The sequence below is a fragment of the Cynocephalus volans genome, chromosome 1, assembly GCF_027409185.1.
Source record: "Cynocephalus volans isolate mCynVol1 chromosome 1, mCynVol1.pri, whole genome shotgun sequence".
NCBI lineage: Eukaryota > Metazoa > Chordata > Mammalia > Dermoptera > Cynocephalidae > Cynocephalus > Cynocephalus volans.
This window is the reverse complement of record NC_084460.1, coordinates 25010057-25029067: the sequence shown is the minus strand read 5'-3', so window position 1 is coordinate 25029067 and position 19011 is coordinate 25010057. Positions and strand designations below refer to the sequence as shown.

Here is a 19011-nt window from a genome sequence, read left to right as displayed (position 1 = left end):
AAAACTGAAAATGTGATTTTTGAATTGATGCTTGGTTTTTTGGTTCCTAAATTTTCTGTATCCCTGACCCCAGAGGTAGGAAGAAGAAGGTGAGACTCCTGTCCCTTTCCTACTGCTGGTATGCTATATATGTTGCTCTGGTTCAGAAGAGACAGGGCACATGTAGTTTAGGATTGTGCAGCCACATCGGATTTTCCCACCCAGTCCTGGCTTTCGTTTCTTTCTGGGTGTCTTACTGGGGCAACGTAATGGCCACTGCTGGCATTGATGCCATGTTGCCTTGGAAGGCTGAGGCTTGCTTTTTGGTATGAAGGTGGAATTTTGCTGGTTCCATTAAGCATCTTGTAAATAATTTTGGTGTTAGAATTTTTGAATTGCTTTTTAATTTTATTTTTGTTTTTAAAGAAGCAAGGGGTGGAGAAATCTTGAAAATCAAATTCTTCCTTAAAGTAGTTGTACTTTTGGTAGGATTCCAGATTTTCTAGATTTGTTATGTTTCTAAAGATGTTTGGCACAGGTGTTAGCTTAATGAGCCTGTTGTATACAAACTAATGTTTTTTCTTATTCTGAATGAACAGTAGCAGAGCCTGGTAGGTGAGTCACTACTACTGAGTTTGCTCAAGGCATTAGGTTACCAAGGTGAATCACAGGGAATGAGAATGCTAATTTGTTTCTATTCAAATAAGGAGTAGTAGAATTTGAAATGCCTGTTCTGATGATTTTAATGAAGTATGCTTCGTTTTCCTATAGTCTATGTAGATGATGTCATTAAATTAGCCTTTGACTTTTAAATCTTGGCTTAAATATGGCAATGATTAAGCAATAATTAAGTATATTTCATGAGGAAAAGGAATAATATGCTTGCCTTGAAATAACCTGATCTGGTCAGGATTATATTATGCTGAGCATGACAGTAAATAAACTTGTAGCACCAGTTATATGCACTGTAGCAGCTATGACTGGGGCAAAGATGAGTACACGAGGTATTAAAAGTAAAGTGTAAAGTATAAGTAGTATGGGAGTAAGTGATTTTAGGATCTTATTTTGTAAGAGCAAAGGTGGGAATATGAGTATTAGGTAGATATATACAAATCCCCTAGATTTTAGGAAGGCCTATTTCAAAAAGTAGAGAAGACAGGGTATAAATTGATGGCAATGGTATACTAAAAGGGAAGTCAGTCTAAAAAAGCCCCCAAAACTCTCAAACTAAAGAGAGGTAGATGGTTGCTTCTAACAGGTATTGAATTTGATTTTAAAAATCAGAGGACAGGAGTTTTGAAAAATATACAGGGTTATTGGTCCATTAGCAAGTATAGAAAAACTAAAGTAACTTAATTTGTGTTCAAATCTTAGGAGTATTAAAACTATTTTTTTTATGAAAAGAGCTCATTAATCTTTTATGGCCAAATTGCTGTTCTCTACATCTGCACTGTCCAATATGATAGTCATTAGCCATATGTGCCCCCATATTGGGCAGCACATATATAGAACATTTCCAGCATCACAGAAAGTTCTATGTGGGAGTGCTGTGAAAACTAGGTCCATTTTTAGAAAGCCAGTAAAAATGAGTAGGGGCAATGGGGTACTTTTCAGAAATTTTACTAAGGAAGAATTAGGTTTTATAATACTGGGACATCCGCGTGTGCTTATTTGTTGTATTTACATTTTCTTTATTTTGAAATAATTTAAAATTTACAGAGAAATTGCAAGAATAATACAAAGGGCCTTTTTGTTCCTTGAACCATTTGAGAGTAAGTGGCTCAGTTGATGCCCCATCAGCCCTGAATGCTTTAGTGTATATTTCCTTGTTTGGACATTCTCCTGTATAACTACAATACAACCATTAAAATCAGGAGTTTAACACCAATACAGTACTACCAGCTACTCCTCAGGCCCTGTTCAAATTTTACTAGTTGTCCCCAAAATGTCTTGTATATCAGGAAGATCCAGTTTAGAGTCACGCATTACATTTAGTTGTCATGTCTGTCTTGACTTGATTACCTTGACACTTGGAAGTAATTATTTTGAGGAATGTCCCTCAATGTGGGCCTAATGTTTCCTCATGTTTAGATTCAGATTATGCATTTTGTCAGGAATACCATATAAATGGTTCTATATTCTTACTCCATCTTCTTGGGTGCTGTACAGTTTCCATGTGTTCCATTTCTCATGATATTAATCTCGATCACTTGATTAAGGTTGTGTCTGCCAGTTTTCTCTACCATAAATTTATATATTTTTCTCTTTGTGATCAATAATTATTTTGTGAGGAAGTGCTTTAAGGCCATGTAAATATCCCATTTATCAAACTATATCCTACCTAGTATTAGCATCCATTGATATTTCTTGGCTGGATTATTGCTACACTGGTTGCCAAGTGGTGATTTTCCAGTGTCATCATCTCTTCCTCATTGATTCATTGACATGCCATTATAAGGGAAAACTTTTTCTCCCTGTTTCTTATTAACATATCAGTATGGACTTACGGATTTCTGTTTTACTCAGTAAGTCATTATCTATTAATACACTTTGTTATTTTGCTGAATTTGTCTCAGATTTGGCCAGTGGAAGCACGTTCAGGCTGGCTCCTTTCTGTATCCTTTTGACATGTCCTGTTGTTCTTTGATCATGTCCCTGGCACAACAAGATGATCCAAGCTCTTATACTTCTGCCCCAGCTCTGGAATTAGTCATTTCACCAAGGAGCCCTGGTTCCTTTGATTGGAGAATGTATTTAGAAACCAGATCTGATTGTCTTATTGGAGCGTTGCTTCTACTAGGGCATCACCATTCCTGGGCCCTCTCAGTATATGCATGTATATATGAGGGGTCTTCAAAAAGTTCATGGAAAGATTGGTACCATGTTTTAATTCCGTTTTCCCATGAACTTTTTGAAGTACCCTCATATTTATTTAATTTACGAATCCCCTTGAATGTGCACAGTCCTTTATTCCTTACCAGACCACGTGGATGCCATCCATGCTCAGCCCTACCTAATAGTTTTAAGATTGAATTATTCAGGGAGGAAAGTAGTATAGTTGATCTTCATTATTCACAGATTCTATATTTGCAAATTTACCTACTTGCTAGCTTAAATTTATTTGTAACTCCCAAATCAGTAGATACTTATAGTGCTTTTGTGGTCGTTCATGGACACGTGTAGAAGGGTGAAAATTTAGTTGTCCAACATGCATATTCCCACCTGAGGACAAATAAGGCAGTGCTCTCTCTTCTTGTTTCAGCCCTCATACTAAAAACAAGTTCTTTTCACAGTTTGTTTAGTGCCACCTTTTTTTTTCATTTTGGCTTCTTTTATTTAGCATATGTTTTCAAGGTTCATCCATGTTATCACATGTATCAATACTTCATTCCTTTTTAAAGCTGAATAATATTTCATTGTATTAATCAAGGTTCTCCAGAGAGACAGAACCTATAGAGTATATGGAAGGGGATTTATTAGGGGGAATTGGCTCACACAGTCACAAAGGTGGCGAAGTCCCATGATAGGCCATCTACAAGCTGGAGCACCAAAGAAGCTGATAGTGTGACTTAGTCTGGAAGCCTCAGAACCAGGGAAACTGACTGTGCAGCCCCCAATCCAAGGCTGAAAGCCTGAGACCCCCCAGGAGACCACTGGTGCAAGTCCAAGAGGTGAAGAATCTGGAATCTGATGTCTAAGGTCAGGAGGAGAAAAAGCATCTCACTCCATAAGAGAGAGTGAGTCTCCCTTCTGCCTGTTTGTCCCAGCTGGGTTGCCTGCTGATTGGATGGTGCCTGCCCACATTAAGGGCAGGTCTTACTCTCTCAGTCAGTCCACTTACTCATATGTCAAATCTCATCTGGAAACACCCTGACAAACACACCCAGAAACAATGCTTCACCAGCCACCTAGGCATCCCTCAGTCCAGTCAAGTTGAGGCCCAATATCACCCATCACATCACTGCATGTACAATATCACATTTTGTTTATCCATTCTTCCAATAATGGACTTTATGTTGTTTCTACCTTTTGGCTATTGCAAATAATGCTGCTATGAGCATTCATGTACAAGTTTTTGTCCGAATACCTGTTTTCAATTCTTTGGGTAGAATTCTAGGAGTGGAATTGCTGGATCATATAGTAAGTCTATGTTTACCTTTTTGAGAAACTGTCAAACTGTTTTTAATAGCAGCTACACCATTCTACGTTCCCACCAGCAGTGTACAAGACTTCTCCACATCCCTGACAACACTTATTTTCCTTTTCTTTATTATTATTATTATTTTTTTGTCTTTTTCATGACCGGCACTCAGCCAGTGAGTGCACCGGCCATTCCTATATAGGATCTGAACCCGCGGCAGGCGGCCCTTTCCTTTTCTTTTAATTAGCCATCTTAGGGCTGAGCCCGTGGCGCACTCGGTAGCGTGCTGCGCTAGCAGCGCAGCGACGCTCCCGCCGCGGGTTCGGATCCTATATAAGAATGACCGGTGCACTCCCTGGCTGAGCGCCGGTCACGAAAAAAAAAAAATAATAATAATAATAAAAATAATTAGCCATCTTAGAGTGAATTGGTATCTCATTGTGGTTTTTTTCTGCATTTCCATGATGACTAATAATGTTGAATGTCTTTTCATGTGCTTGTTGGCCATTTGTATGTCTTCTTTGAAGAAATGTCTGTTTAAGTCCTTTGCCCATTTTTTAATGGGTGGGGAGGTGTCTTTGCTGTTGAGTTGTGAGCGTGTCTTATATTTTCTGATTATTAGACCCTTATTTGTAAATATTTTCTCCCATTCCATAAGTTGTCTTTTCCCTTTTTTTTTTTTTTTGGCGGGTGACTGGTACAGTGATCCAAACCCTTGACCTTGGTGTTACAACACTGTGTGCTAACCAACTGGTCTTTTCACTTTCGTGATCATGTCCTTTGCACAGAAATTTTTAATTTTGAAGTCGAGTTTATCTATTTTTTCTTTTGTTGCTTATGTTTTTAGTGTCATACCTAAATTATTTCCAAAGTCATGAAAATTTACCTCTTTGTTTTCCTCTAAGAACTTTATAGTTTTAGCTTTTATATTCAAATTTTTGATTCACTTTGAGTTAATTTTTATGTATGGTTTATGTAATGATCCAACTTCATTTTTTTTTTTTTTTTCACAGCTGGGCAGTATGGGCCATTGATCTTGACATTATAATACCATATTCTAACCAGCTGCATTACCACCTCATTCTTTTGCATGTGGATATTGGTTGTCCCAGTGTCATTATTATCATTATTATATATTAATTATATATAATTATACATAATTAATAAATGTTAGCATTTATCCAGCATTCCTAAATTTTAGTAGCTAGAGAGTTTTAACAGATTTTCTAGACTGCTGTATTACTAGATTTTAAAAAAAAAGATAAGACTGTGTGCTTTAAAAATTGAGTTTAAAATACTGAAATATTGGGTGTCAGCCAAACTATAAAATTACTTTTTACATATTCATATATTCTATTTTTAAAGAGGCAGCTCCTCTTTAAAAAAATATAACTGCCTGATTTTCCTGTCTGCTTCCTGAGGAAGCAAAACGGCAGAAATTTGGTGAATAGCAAGACCAGTGGTTACTATATAAACATGAGACTTCCTGTCAGTGGCTCTGTTAACAGTAGGAAATTGAACCATAGCTGTGTCTCTCTAATTTGCCACAAGGTTTTATTTCCCTTCTTTGGGATAGGGGGGTCTGCCATATCAACAAATTGGCTCTTCCTGTTTTATCAGTGATTGGAAAGCCTCACTGTCTGTGTACATTACATTATACTTAGGAGTTTTGTAATTTTGTGACAATTATGACTCATTTCAAACAGGGCTTTGAAACTTTCCATTCAGCTCCTTTTGGAGAAAGCCCTTTTCCTCATGTGGCTGTTGACATACATGGATTATAGGCTTTATTCAGCTAGTGCATGAGAGTAGATTTTGGAAGCATATATACCTGGCTTTGAGTCTCAGTCTTGCCACCTATAAGTTGTTTTTGTACAAGTTACTTAACTGTCTTTGTCACAGTTTCTTCATCTGTAAGATGCTTTGAAGGTGACATTAAGCAATGTACATTATACATTTTGACACATAGTAAGTGCTTAATAAATGGTTGCTACTATTTTATTCTGATCCTTATTGAGCTATTGCTTTTTGATGTGTTCTGCTTATCTCTGATTGATTAATCAGCTGCTGTATTGGCATCTTCCAAGATTTGACCAAGTTAATTATCTCGAAGATCCAAGCAGAAAAAGCACCCAGAAAACAAATTATTATTAAAGCACTGAATAGCAATGATCATTATTACTTTGCTTAATAAGGAAGATGCTCCATGTCTGCCTGAGCCTTTATTTCATGTGTTTTAAAATTTGCTGTGTTTTTCTTTTCCTTTTAAACCTTCCTATCAAGTTCAAGAATAAGCCAAACTAAAAAAAACCATAAGAAGAAACTGATGTTTTAGGATAAAGAAAGATTCAAATTAGTAGGATATACAATTGCCTTTCATGGTAGTGGGATTTTCTGTGTGTTTTAAACTAGTGGAAAGGGCCGAGCCCGTGGCGCACTCGGGAGAGTGCGGCGCTGGGAGCGCAGCGACGCTCCCGCCGCGGGTTTGGATCCTATATAGGAATGGCCGGTGCACTCACTGGCTGAGTGCCGGTCACGAAAAAGACAAAAAAAAAAAAAAAAACTAGTGGAAAGACTTGAAGAAAGAGCCCTTTTATAGATTGCCTACAGTGTTCTAGGCACTCTGCTAGGCTCTGTGGACAGTATTAAGACATAGTCCTTACTCTCAAGGTTCTTACTGTCAGTTTGGGGAGGCCAGGAACAGTTCAAGTAGTTGACTGGTGGCAAAGGAAAAGGAGGTAATTGGGACAACTAGGATTTCTGCCTTGGGCAGGGGGGCAAACTCTGACCCGCTATCAGTTTTTGCACAGCCCACAAACTAAGAATGGTTTTTACATCTTTTAATGGTTGGGAAAAAAAAAAAAATCAAAAGAATAATATATAATGACATGTGGAAATTATGTAAAATTCAAATCTCAATGTTCATAAAGTTTTATTGGAATACAGCTATACTGAAATTTTATGTGTTGTCAATGGCTGCTTTTGTGCTAGGACAGCAGAACTGAGTAATTGTAACATAGGGTGTTTGGCCTACAAAGCCAAACATTTACTATGTTGCTCTTTATGGAAAAAGTTTGCTGACTTCTGGGGTAAATGGTGATTTTTATCCATTGTGATAAGCAATTAAGGGAGAATGGATATAGAAGAAAATAGCATATTTCTATGAGTGTTGATTATTTGAATCACAGGTGCTTGTGAGATATGCAGTTCTAGAAGGCAAGGGCATTTATATGTCTGGAGTCCGGAGGAGAGCTTGGGGCAGAGATAGATATGGGAAGAAGAAAGGATGAGATCAAGATTGGCTGGGGGAGTGGTTCTCAGCTCTGGCCACACACTAGAATCACTTGGAATACTTAAAAACAAACAAAACCAAACTGACATTGCCTCCACCACCACCATGGAGATTGATATACCTGAGCTAGGGGAAGATGTGTGAGTTGGGTACCATAGTTTTTTAAAAGCTCCCCAGGAAATTCTAATGTGTAGCCAGCTTTGAGGACCATTGGTATAGAGTGAGGAGGCCGAAGATGGAACCCTGAGGAACACCAACATATAGGGGACAATTCTAGGTACTCCTACTAAGTAGAAGAAATGTGGATGGTGTGATGATGGCAATTGTGGGAGTGGTCAGGTCCTGCAGTTTGGTCAAGTAAGATAAAGATCTCTCATTTGGAGATCACTGTTGACTCTATCAGTCAAGAGCAGTTCTTGTAAAGACTGGGTGTGAGGGCCCATGTCAAAGGGTAGTGGTTTGAGGTGGAGAAGGAGAGACACTTAAGTGTGAACTATTGAGAAGATTGGCAGGGAAGGAAAGGGGAGATAGTGGTAGTTGGGATGAGGAGGCATTGCAGGTGTAGTTTGTTCAAAAGACGTTTTTTAAGATGATAAAGGCTTGAGCCTATTTATGTGCCGAGAGAGCTAGCACTCAGAAAGGAAACCTGGAGTGTTAGTATCAGATGCCACCATTCAGTTTTCATAGAAAGAGTAAAAGAGCTAGATTTTGAATAATTCTTGGGATAATCTTAATATAAGAGCTTTTTTGGAACTGTTTACTAAATGTGCTTTCTGCTTTTAGTTGCATTAATAGTGTACCTGGAAAGAAATGGATCCAGGCATTGAGAAACAAGGCCAACAACTGTTCTTCGCTCATCCGGTCATTGTCATTTTGTCTGGGGCATAAGTCTCATCTGTGAAACAGAAAAATGGACTGTTTAATTAAACAGATGAGGAAGCTGAGCTTATGGAATATTGGTGACAATCACTGCCTGATCTTTTAGTTCCTTAGTACCTGGGTATGTGCCTTTTTTGAACACCAGCAGTTTGGTTATGATTCACCCGTAGGTGAATTTGGGCACATTGCATACAAAGTGTACCAATTTAGCCTGCCATTGGAACATTTCTCAGGAGCAAAATCTAGGATAAAGTCTTATTTTAATGTTTAATTTTTTTTGAATTATGTGTAAGCAATGCTTTTGTATAAGGAATACTTGGATAGTATTGAAGTCTAACTAAAGTTGTTAACATTTTGGTTTGTTTATTGCAAGCTTTTCCCCCCATAGTGGTTTTTGTTTCTCTGTCAATGTAAATACACTTAATTTATGTGCCAGTTGGGTTCTCCAGGAAGCAGACACTGAGATGGAGTTGGAGGTCAAAAGGCTTATTGGGGGGTAATGCTTATGAAGAAAAAGGGAAGGAAACAGGTTCAGGCATGGGGAGATGTGAGACTCCAGTGTACATCTGACAGTCTGTGCCCACCCAGATTGTCCAAAAGGGGAGTACCACAGTGGGTGGAAGTGGCTAGGCTTTTACATCACCACATTGCCCAGTTGTTGGCTGGGGCCAGACCTGAGGAAATGGTGCCCTCTGCTTAAAACTGAGGCAGATTCTAAAGAAGCTAACAAGAAGAAGCTGTCAGCTAACCACATTCCTTACAGCTGAGAAGTCTTTTCTTGAAGGGGGATCTGAGCAGTATATCTTCATATCTGCCATGACATAAAATATTTTGTAGTCTTTATAAACTTTTACTGTAATTCTTTATTTATTTATTTTTGGGCTGACAAGTACAGGGATTGAGCCCTGGTGGACCTTAGTACATAAACTTTTAAAATGGATGCATAATATTCCAACAAGTGCTTACTTAGTTTATGTATCCATTTCCTAGGTTTTTAAATTTTCCGTCTTAATAAAAATACAGCAATGAACATGTTTATATAAGATTTTTTTTAACAAGGTATTTAGAATTGTATTATTTGAATAGATTCCCAGAAGTAAAATAGATTGAAGAGTGTGAACATTCTTGGCTTTTTGTGTTGAAAAACGTCGTTTATAGCATCAATACAAAGTATGAGCAGCCTGTGGCATCAGGTCCTCAATAGCCTTGGATTTTATTTTCTTAACCTTGGCTGATTTGTAGCTGAAAATGGTGTCTTGTTTCTGTTTCTGACCTGCAATCTGGTATGGTGTTTAGTGAGCTGTAAATTGAGGGATGTGGTTAATTAACTCAAACCTCTGTCCAAAGGGGTTGGGGAAAATAATGGTAAGAATGAGGGCTCCAGAATCAGATTGACTGGGTTCAAATTTTGGCTGTGCTGTTTATCGCTTTGTGACCTTGGCAAGTCTCTGCATCAGCTTATTCATCTGAATACCAGGGGTAATAATAGTATCTGTCTTACAGGGCTATTTTGAGGGTTAAATGAGGTAGAACACATAAAATCACGTGAATATGATGTCTGGCCCATTGTATATATGCTTAAATATTAGCTGTTATTTTTTTAGATATTTGGTTATTTTAGTGTCAGGTGAATCAGAATGAGAGAGAACATTTACTTCAAATTCTACTCTTTTTCCAACAGAAAAAACTGAGGTTTAAAGAGGTTAATAAATTTGGCCTGTGTCACTTAGCTAATGAATTGCAAATCTTGTATCTGAAAGTGGGTCTTTGACCAGTGCAGGGTTTTTCAGTCTTCGCACTGCTAACATATGGGGCTGGATCATTCTTTGTGTAGGGGGTTGTTCTGTAATTTGTAAGATATTTAGCGGCATCTCAGGCCTCTACCCCATAGATCCCAGTAGCACAGCTCCCTTCCCCTCAGTGTGACAATCAAAACTATCTTCAGACATTGCCAAATGTCCCCTAGAGGGGTGGGGTACCTAATGGTACATAAACAACCCTGAAGTGGCATAGTCCAAGTTGTGAGACCAGGAAGGACTGTCCCATCCTGCCCCTACTGGAAAGACTTAATCTATTGTTGGGTTCAGTTCTTACGAACTCTTCAGTGATCTGAACTGTTTAAGGAGCTTTATTCTGAGATTCTTGGAATTTTAAGCACATCTCTGTGAATCACCTTGTTAGGGTATACTCCTCTTCTCAGAACAATCCATAGTGTTTAAATAGGGCTCTTTATATTTCTAATGATTTTTCTTCCTTTGGTTGCAGGTGGCACAATTAGAAAAAAGGTATTTATGGAATTCCAATGAGTGGTGATGGATGATGCAGTTCAAATAACTAAGGTAAGAGAAATAGAACAAAAACTGGGAGGAGGCTTTTGTCAGCCAACTTTGTGTCTTCACAGAATAAAGCTAAAATCAGGTTCTTTCCCACTCCATTTTGTTTCTAAGCTATAAGAGTAGCTTATTTTTTTATGATTAAAAACGTTATTTTAAAAAACCATTATAATTATCGTCCTTTCAGATGATGGTTCTCAACCTGGTGGTAAGTCAGAATCACTTAAAGAGCTTTTTAAGAGTTAGTGCCCTGCCATCATGTCTTTGTTGAGTGAGAGCTTCTGTGGGTAGAACACAGGTGATCTTCACGTTTTAAATGGGAATGTAAAACAACACCAATACTCTGGAAAACTAGCAATATCTACTAAAATTAAACATACTTCCACTCCTAGGTATTTACCTTTGAGAAATGAGAACATATGTCTGCACAAAGACATGCATATAAGTGTTTACTTCAGCTTTATTTATAAGAGCCAGAAAAAATGGAAATAATCAAATGTCTAAAAACAGGTGAATAGTTAAATAAACTGTGATATATTCATGCAATGGAATTCTACTCAGCAATAAAAAGGAACAGACTATTGCCACTACATAAAGCTACATGGATGAATCTCACAGATAGCAGGTTGAGTGAAAGAAGGCAGACACAAAAAAGTACATGTAGTTCAGTTACAAGGTAAATCTAAACTGTGATGATAGAAGTCAGATTAGTGTTTCCTCCAGCAGGAGGTAGGAAGTTGTGACTGGAAGGTGGTGTGAAAGAGCCTCTGTAGTACTGAAAAGGTTTTATGTGTTAATGTGTGCATATACATATTTCTTTATTTTTTTTTCCTTTTTTTCTTGTAGTAAGATATACATAACAAAATTTATCATTTTAACTATTTTTAAGTGTACAGTCCTTTGGTATTAAATGCATTCACTTTGTTGTGCAGTATTCTTCTACAGAACTTTTTCATCTTCCTCAACTGAAGCTCTGTACTCATTAAACAGTAACTCCTCATTCTCCCTTCCCCTGTTCTCTAGAAACTACCACTCTACCTTTGGTCTCTATGAATTTAATTGCTCCAGGTGCCTCACATAAATAGAATCACTATTTGGCTATTGTGAATAAGATGCTATGAACCAAAATGTCTATCAGTGGATAAATGGAGACAAAATGTAGTATATACATACAATGAATATTCAGCCTTAAAGAGGAGGGGAATTCTTTTTTTTTTTTTTTTTTTTTTCTTTTTTGGTCGTTTTTTCGTGACCAGCACTCAGCCAGTGAGTGCACTGGCCAGTCCTATATAGGATCCGAACCCGCGGCGGGAGTGTCGCCGCGCTGCCAGCGCAGCACTCTACCAAGTGCGCCACGGGCTTGGCCCAAGAGGAGGGGAATTCTGACACATGCTACAACATTGATGAACCTTGAGAGCATTATGCTAAATGAAATAAGCCAAATACAGAAGAACAAATATTCTGTGATTCCATTTAAATGAGGTAGCTAGAGTAGTCAAATTCATAGAGAGAGAATATAGAATGGTGGTTGCCAGGGGTTGGGTGAAGAGAGGATGAGGGGTTATTGTTTATTGTGTTTTAGTTGGGGAAGATAAAGAAGTTGTGGCGATGGATAGTGGTAATGGTTGCACAAAAATGTGAATGCACTTACTGCCAATGGATCATACACTTAAAAATAGTGAAAATGATAAATTTTATTTATGTATATTTTACCACAAGAAAAAAACTATTTCTTGTTTTCTGATTTTTAGAAATTTCATTCTGTTTTGTGATAGTTTCTTAGTGTTTTGTTTTTTCCTGGAATTATCCCTATTTTCTTCAGTCATGTTTTTCTGCTGCTGTTTATCTTGGTCTAGTGGTCTTTGCTTGTTCTTTTATGTGTAAGAATGAAAGAGTGAAAAAGCTGAATAAGAGCCCTTGGGCACATGAGCAAGGCTTGTCATCCTCTAGAGTAAGTGGTCAAGAACTGGCTGTTAAACTTTGAAGAAGGCAGAGGGCTTACCTGGAGCACCTATTCCCATATCAGATGCTCCATGTCTCTCCAGTCAGTGTGTTTATTGTTTTCTTTTTTTAATTTTTATTTTTATTGAATCATAATTGATTATACATATTTTGGGGGTTCAACGTTGACATATGTTGATCAAATCAATATTACTTGCATATATATTGTTACAAATCGTACTAATTCTTTATGCCCCTTGTCCAATCTCTCCCCATCCCCCTCTCCCTACACCCTCCCACCTCTGATAACCCTAGATTTCTTCTCTCCTTCTGAAAGAGTAATGGTTACTCTGTTGATTTGTTGCTTAGATGATCTGTCCAATGCTGGGAGGTGTGTTCAGTTCCCCCAATAATATTATCATAGAACACATGCTTCTTCTGTCTCTCTGTAATGGACTTTGTGGAGAGAGACATCCTCTTCTTTTCTTTGGTCTCTGCTGGTGATTCTCTTTGTATCAGTACACTCCAGTGGCTGGCAGACCATCTGCATGGTGGTTGTGGTGTTTAGCCACTTTTGTGGCAGCTGTGGTTATTGTGGTGGCTGTGGTGGGCCACCCATGTGGAGGTGACGTTTTTGGCATGCTCCTTACCTATTTGCTGGTGGCTCTCAGCTCCATACCCCAGGACCCGGGCAGCGGAAGCACTGGCAGTGTGACTGGTTGTGGGTAGAAGGTCTGGTACCTGACTCCATACCTCAGGACCCTGGGTGGGCCCCAGTGGGTACTCTGTTTTTTCTTTCAGTTCTGTGTTAGATTATTTGCTGTTCCCACCACTTAAACTCTGTGCTAGAACTAATTTGTTGTCCTTTGCTTACTTCTAAGGTGGAGGAACTTCCTGTGGAGACCAGTACTTGAGCTCTGTGGTTGAGCAAAATTGCTGCTTTGCTGCTGATTCCCTGGGGAGAGCTTTTTGTGCAGTTCAGGTTTCAGTGGTTGACTTTATAGGACTTCTGGGTTTAGTGAAATCCAGTGCACCTGGGTTGTGTAAAAACACTGGTCTGGGCCTGAGTCTTTTCATCAGACTGCACCCCCTGCAGTTCTATATTCCTGACCAGTCTCCACCGAGTGGTCCTACACTGATTGGGGGGCAGATTAGCTGTCCTTGCTGTGCCCCAGTGTTCTCCCAGTGGGCCCATCTACCCCGCTGCCTGCACTGCAAACACTTCCCTTGGGATGGGCTGTGCTCTGGTCCCTTGCGATGACTCACCAGCCTCTGAGTGGCTCCTTTTTTTCATTTGTTGTGGCTCCTTAGTCCTTTGTGGGTCCACAGGAGCCCTATTATTGGTACTGCTGGCCTGGGGGCCACCAAGGTCCTCTTCTGTCCTGCCACCTCCAAGCAACTTTGTCTGAAGGACACAGCTGTGGCTTTTGCCAGCTCCTGCTCTGCACACTCAGCAGCTCAAGCATGGAAACAGCTGGGATTTGAAACAGCAGTTTTTTCTTTCTCTCATCATGGCTTCTCCCACCTTCATGCACTCTGTAGGTCTCTCCTCCTCTTCCCCTGAGCTCCAGCAGCCCCAGCTTGGCTGTTGTTGCTTTTTAATAGTTGTAAATTAGTTGATTTGTGGTAGAGAGTGATGCTGGGGACTGTCTATTCCGCCTTCTTGACCAGAAGTCTCAGTGTGTTTATTGTTTTCATTAAGTATCCACTTTTCCTGTATGGGTAACAGTTGAACACAGCATTAGCCCTCTTTATTCTTTTGTTCTTCTTATTTCATCTTTATTTAGCCCCTGCTGTGTGTTCACATGCATTCTCTCTTATTTGCTTAATATACAGTCCTGCTTTTGAGTACTGTAGTCATTAATGAGAGTGAGGTCGGATTTTATGTACTGACATCAAATAATGACCATAAAATATTGTAGGGGAAAAAAAGTCAAGTTGTAGACTTCTGGTTTGTGATGGCAAATTAAAGACATTTATTGATATTCTCTCCCTGATAGCACCTCATTTAAATGATAGGGGAGGAATCAAAAACAATGAGAAAGTGGGAGTAGGGCCCTTAGCAGAGTAAATAAGAGATTTTAACAGGTTTCTGAAAAGAATTGATGGAAGAGAGGAACTAAATGGAAGAAGCCACAACCCAGAGAACTCTTGGAGTGGGTTCTGGCTCAGGAGGGAATCAGCTATTGTACAGATGTAGGAGAGATTCAGACCTGGGAATGCTGGCTTCAACACTGACTAAAGAAAAGTGACTTGAAAGTTTGTGGATACCCCCAACCCCACCCAAGGCAGTCTGTCAGGAGTCAGAAAAGTTCTAGTTTATATCAGAAAGAGCCCCAGAGTCTGTTTTCGGCCCCTTACCACATCCCAGACTGACTATGGAAAAGAGACAGAGTGAGCTGTTATCACCAGTATGAATGAGTAACCATTTTCACCCTCGTCACTACAGATAACAAATTTTGAGGCTCAAAGATCATGTAGAATACTCCTTAAGGAAAAGATTTAAGTGTGAAGTCTTAGGAATTTGCAATATTGAGTTATGTGGAATTTGAGTTCCTCATTTTAAAGATGTACATTAAGGTGAGGGCTTGATCTGAACCATAAAAATCAAGGCAAAGAAATGTGTAATTTGAATACAAATGGCCATTTTGCTCATAGTAAAGGATTAGTGAGTACAAAGAAAGATAAGGAACATGTGAAGGAGGAAACTTGTATAGTGCCTGCTGTGTACTGGACTTCATTGTAGGGATTTTACACTATTACATGTGTGTATTATATATATACACACAATGTTACATGTATTATATTAGGATACTCACAGCAATCCTCTGATAATTGGTGGTAGAGATTGCTATTATAAGATGAGGAGATGAAAACCCAAAGGTTGAGTTCCAAGAGCTTTTCTAAGCTGTAGTAGTACAGAGCTAAGATTCAAATGTAGGTTTTTGTGACTGCACAGTCCATGCTTTTCTCACCTCACCCTGTTGCCCTTCTAAGATAGTAATTGCTATCCAAATTTCTTGTATATGAAGAAAAATATAGTATGTTTCTATGCCAAGTCATGTTAGTCTTTTTTTCTTCACATGTATTGGGCATTTGCTCAGTGTAAAGCACTTTGTGGAATTCAGAGAAGTAGATGACTTGGATTTTGCTCTCAAGGAGTTTATGGTATAAGTTGGGGACAACAAAAGGAGACGTTTAAAGATCAGTTGAAGACACTGTTAGAGACTGAATTGTCTGTACCCCCCCCCAAATTTATCTGTTGAAGTCCTAATCTCTGGTACCTCAGAACGTAACTGTTTTTGAAGATAAGATTTTTAAATGGTGATTACATTAAAATGAGGTCTTTGGGATGTATCCTAATCCAATATGACTGGTATCCTTATAAGAAAAGGAAATTTGTATACACAGAGAGACACTAGAAACGCACACAGATAGAGGGATGACCATGTGAGGACACAGTGAGAAAGCGGCCATCTACAAGCCAAGGAGAGAGGCTCAGAAGAAACCAAACCTGTCAACACTTTAATCTCAGACTTCTAGCCTCCAGAACTGTGAGAAAATAAATTTTTGTTGTTTAAGCCTCCTGGTCTGTGGTACTTTGTCATGGTAGCCCTAGAAAACTTATAACAGGCACTTGTAAGGGGCTTGGTGCAAAGAAGCACATGGTAAATTATGGTGCATGCAGTTGTTGGTAGTGCCATTATTGAGAAGAGGCAGAATGGATGGGAAGCATCAAAACAAGGTAAAATATGAGCTAGCCACTAAAGTATGGTATGATTTTGTAGGTTAAAAAGATAGGTTCCAGAAGTAGAAATGCTTATGTACAAAAGCACAGCAGTGTAAGAATTTTATATCAGTTTGACTTTAATAGAGAGTTAATTTAGCAGTGAAAGATCAAGTTGCAAATGTAGGTTGGGGACCTGTATTAGTTTCCTAGGGCTGCCGTAACAAAGTACCATAAACTGAGTAGCTGAAAACAAGAGAAGTATATTGTCTCAGTTTTAAAGGCCAGAAGTTCAAAATGAAGTTGTCTGCAGGATTAGTTCTTTTTGAGGGAGAATCTGTTCCAGGCATCCCTCCTAGCTTCTGGTAGCCTCCAGGTTTCTTGGCTTGTAAATTATCTCTCAAATCTTCCATCTTTACATGGCATTCTCCCTGTGCTGTCTTCACTTGGCCATCTTCTTATAAGAACATTAGTCATGTTGGATTAGGAGCTCACCTTACTTCAGTATGACCTTGTCTTAATTTAATTACATCTTCAATGAGTCTATTTCCAAATAAGGTCACATTCTGAGGTACTGGAATTTAGGACTTCAGCATATCTTTTTGGAGGAACAAGGTTCAACTTATAATAGGGGCCAAATTGTGAAAGCCTTCCTATATCAGTTCATATATTTTCTAACTTATCATTTGAAATGGTTTCCCATTTATTCAGTGGCAAACCATTGAAGATTTTGAGCAAGGTGAATGTAACACTTTAGAAAGACTCCTGGGGGAGGAGCTGAAGGAATGTTAGCTGTATTGGGGACTCAGTAGAAGGCCTGGACCAGATCAGTGCTATGGAAAACACAGATTCTGGGGCTCCCACCTAAGATATCCCAAACCAGAATTTTCAGACGGTAGACCAAGTGCTCTTTTTAAAAAGTTCCCTCTCTCCCATGCAATGATTCTGATGATTAGCCTATTTTGGATAACACTGGATATGAGGTGATAGAGACATGAAATGGGTTAGTGGTTGTACAAGTAGAAAAATCAGAGGGAACCTAGGAAAAGAGACATTTCAAAGAAATAGTACATAATTTGGCACCTGAGAGACTGAGACAGTAGTAGAATCCTTAACAGAAATAAGGAAGTCTAGAGAATAAATTAGACTTAAAGGGAAAGTGATCAGTTTGGTTTAGAGTTAGAGATTATAGTGAGACATTCCACAGGCACTTAGAGAATGGTGATACATGTTTGGAAGTGAGTTAATGGAGATGATAATTGAAACCTTGAGCAAAGATGAGCCTTTCTGAGGAGACAAAAATGTAGAGAGAAGAGCAGAGGGTCAGGAAGCCAACACTGTATACACTCCTTCTTCAGCCCCTGAAACAAATGGAATTGATTGCTGTGTCATAGCACCTGGAACACAATTGCCTTTGCCTACAGGCCATGAACTCATTGAAAACAGGGACTGGTCTTAATTGGCTTTCTAAGCTCAGCACCTAGCACAGTGCCTGACTTTTCAGTGGAAGTTTATTGAATGATTGACTGAACTGGCAAGTGAACACATGAACTTGAGGATAAGGATTTTGTCTTTTTCTTCCTTGCATCCCTAACATTTAACCCAATGCCTTGCCCGTAATAGTACCCAAATAAAATTTTGATGTGTGAGTGATAGAGGAAGAAAAGCTTTTGGAGCTAAAATTGAGTACAGTAATCCTTGGGAGATTGGTTCCAGAACCCCTGGCAGATACCAAAATCCTCAGATATTCAAGTCCCTATACAAAGTAGCATAATATTTGCATATAACTGATGCACATCCTCCCATATACTTTAAATTATCTCTAGGTTTTTTGTAGTACCTAATATAATGCTATATAAATAGTTATACTGTATTGTCTATTTATATTGTTTTTTATTGTAGTATTGTTATTTTTTATTTTTTGAATGTTTTCCATCTATGGTTGCTTGAATCCTTAGAAGTGGAACCTCTGGATACAGAGAATTGACTATGTATAGAAACACTATTGTTTTTTCTGTGTAGACCTTATTAAACTCACTTATCAGTGCCAGGAGTTTTTTTGTATTGTCCTTGGGATTTTCTATGTAGACAATCATGTCCTTTATAAATAGGGAGTTTTAATTCTTCCTTTCCAACCTGTGGAAACTTTTATTTCTTTTCTTGCCTTATTGCACTGGCTAGGATTTCTGGTACTATGTTGAATAGGAGTGGTGAGATTGAACATCCTGGCCATACTTCAGTTTTATGGGTAGAGGAAGATTCCTTCTATTCTTACTCTGCTGACAGTATTTTTGTAAATGGGTGTTAGATTATATCAGATGCTTTTTCTACATCAATTGTTATGATCATGTGGATTTTTTTCCTTTAAACTGTTGATTCATACCGATTGATTTTTTAAAAATTTGAACCAGCTTTGCATTCTTGGCATAAACCCTACTTGGTCGTGGCATATTATGCTTTTTAAACATTCCTGCATTCAATTTGGTAATCTTCTGAGGATTTTTGTGTATGTGTTCATGAGGGGAAATTGGTCTGTAGTTTTCATTTTGTTTACTGTCTGGTTTTGTTATCAGGATAATGCTGTTTTTAAAAAGGGGACTAGGAATTGTTCCCATCTCATCTGTTTTCTGGAAGAGATTGTGTAGAATTGGTGTTATTTTTTTCTTTGAATGTTTGGTACATTTGCCAGTGAAGCCATCTGGGTCTGATAATTTATTTT

The 19011-nt window shown here is 38.6% G+C and overlaps 1 protein-coding gene across 2 annotated transcripts in view; it reads left to right on the top strand.

Annotated features, from left to right (window-relative positions):
- PTPRA (protein tyrosine phosphatase receptor type A) overlaps positions 1-19011 on the top strand; it is a 152926-nt gene that overhangs the window by 28389 nt on the left and 105526 nt on the right. For both annotated transcript variants that reach the window (XM_063075681.1, XM_063075672.1), the window contains exon 2: positions 10557-10630. In XM_063075681.1, coding sequence (XP_062931751.1) covers positions 10604-10630 — 27 coding nt within the window. In that variant the 5' untranslated portion in view covers positions 10557-10603. The remainder of the gene's footprint in view (positions 1-10556; positions 10631-19011) is intronic.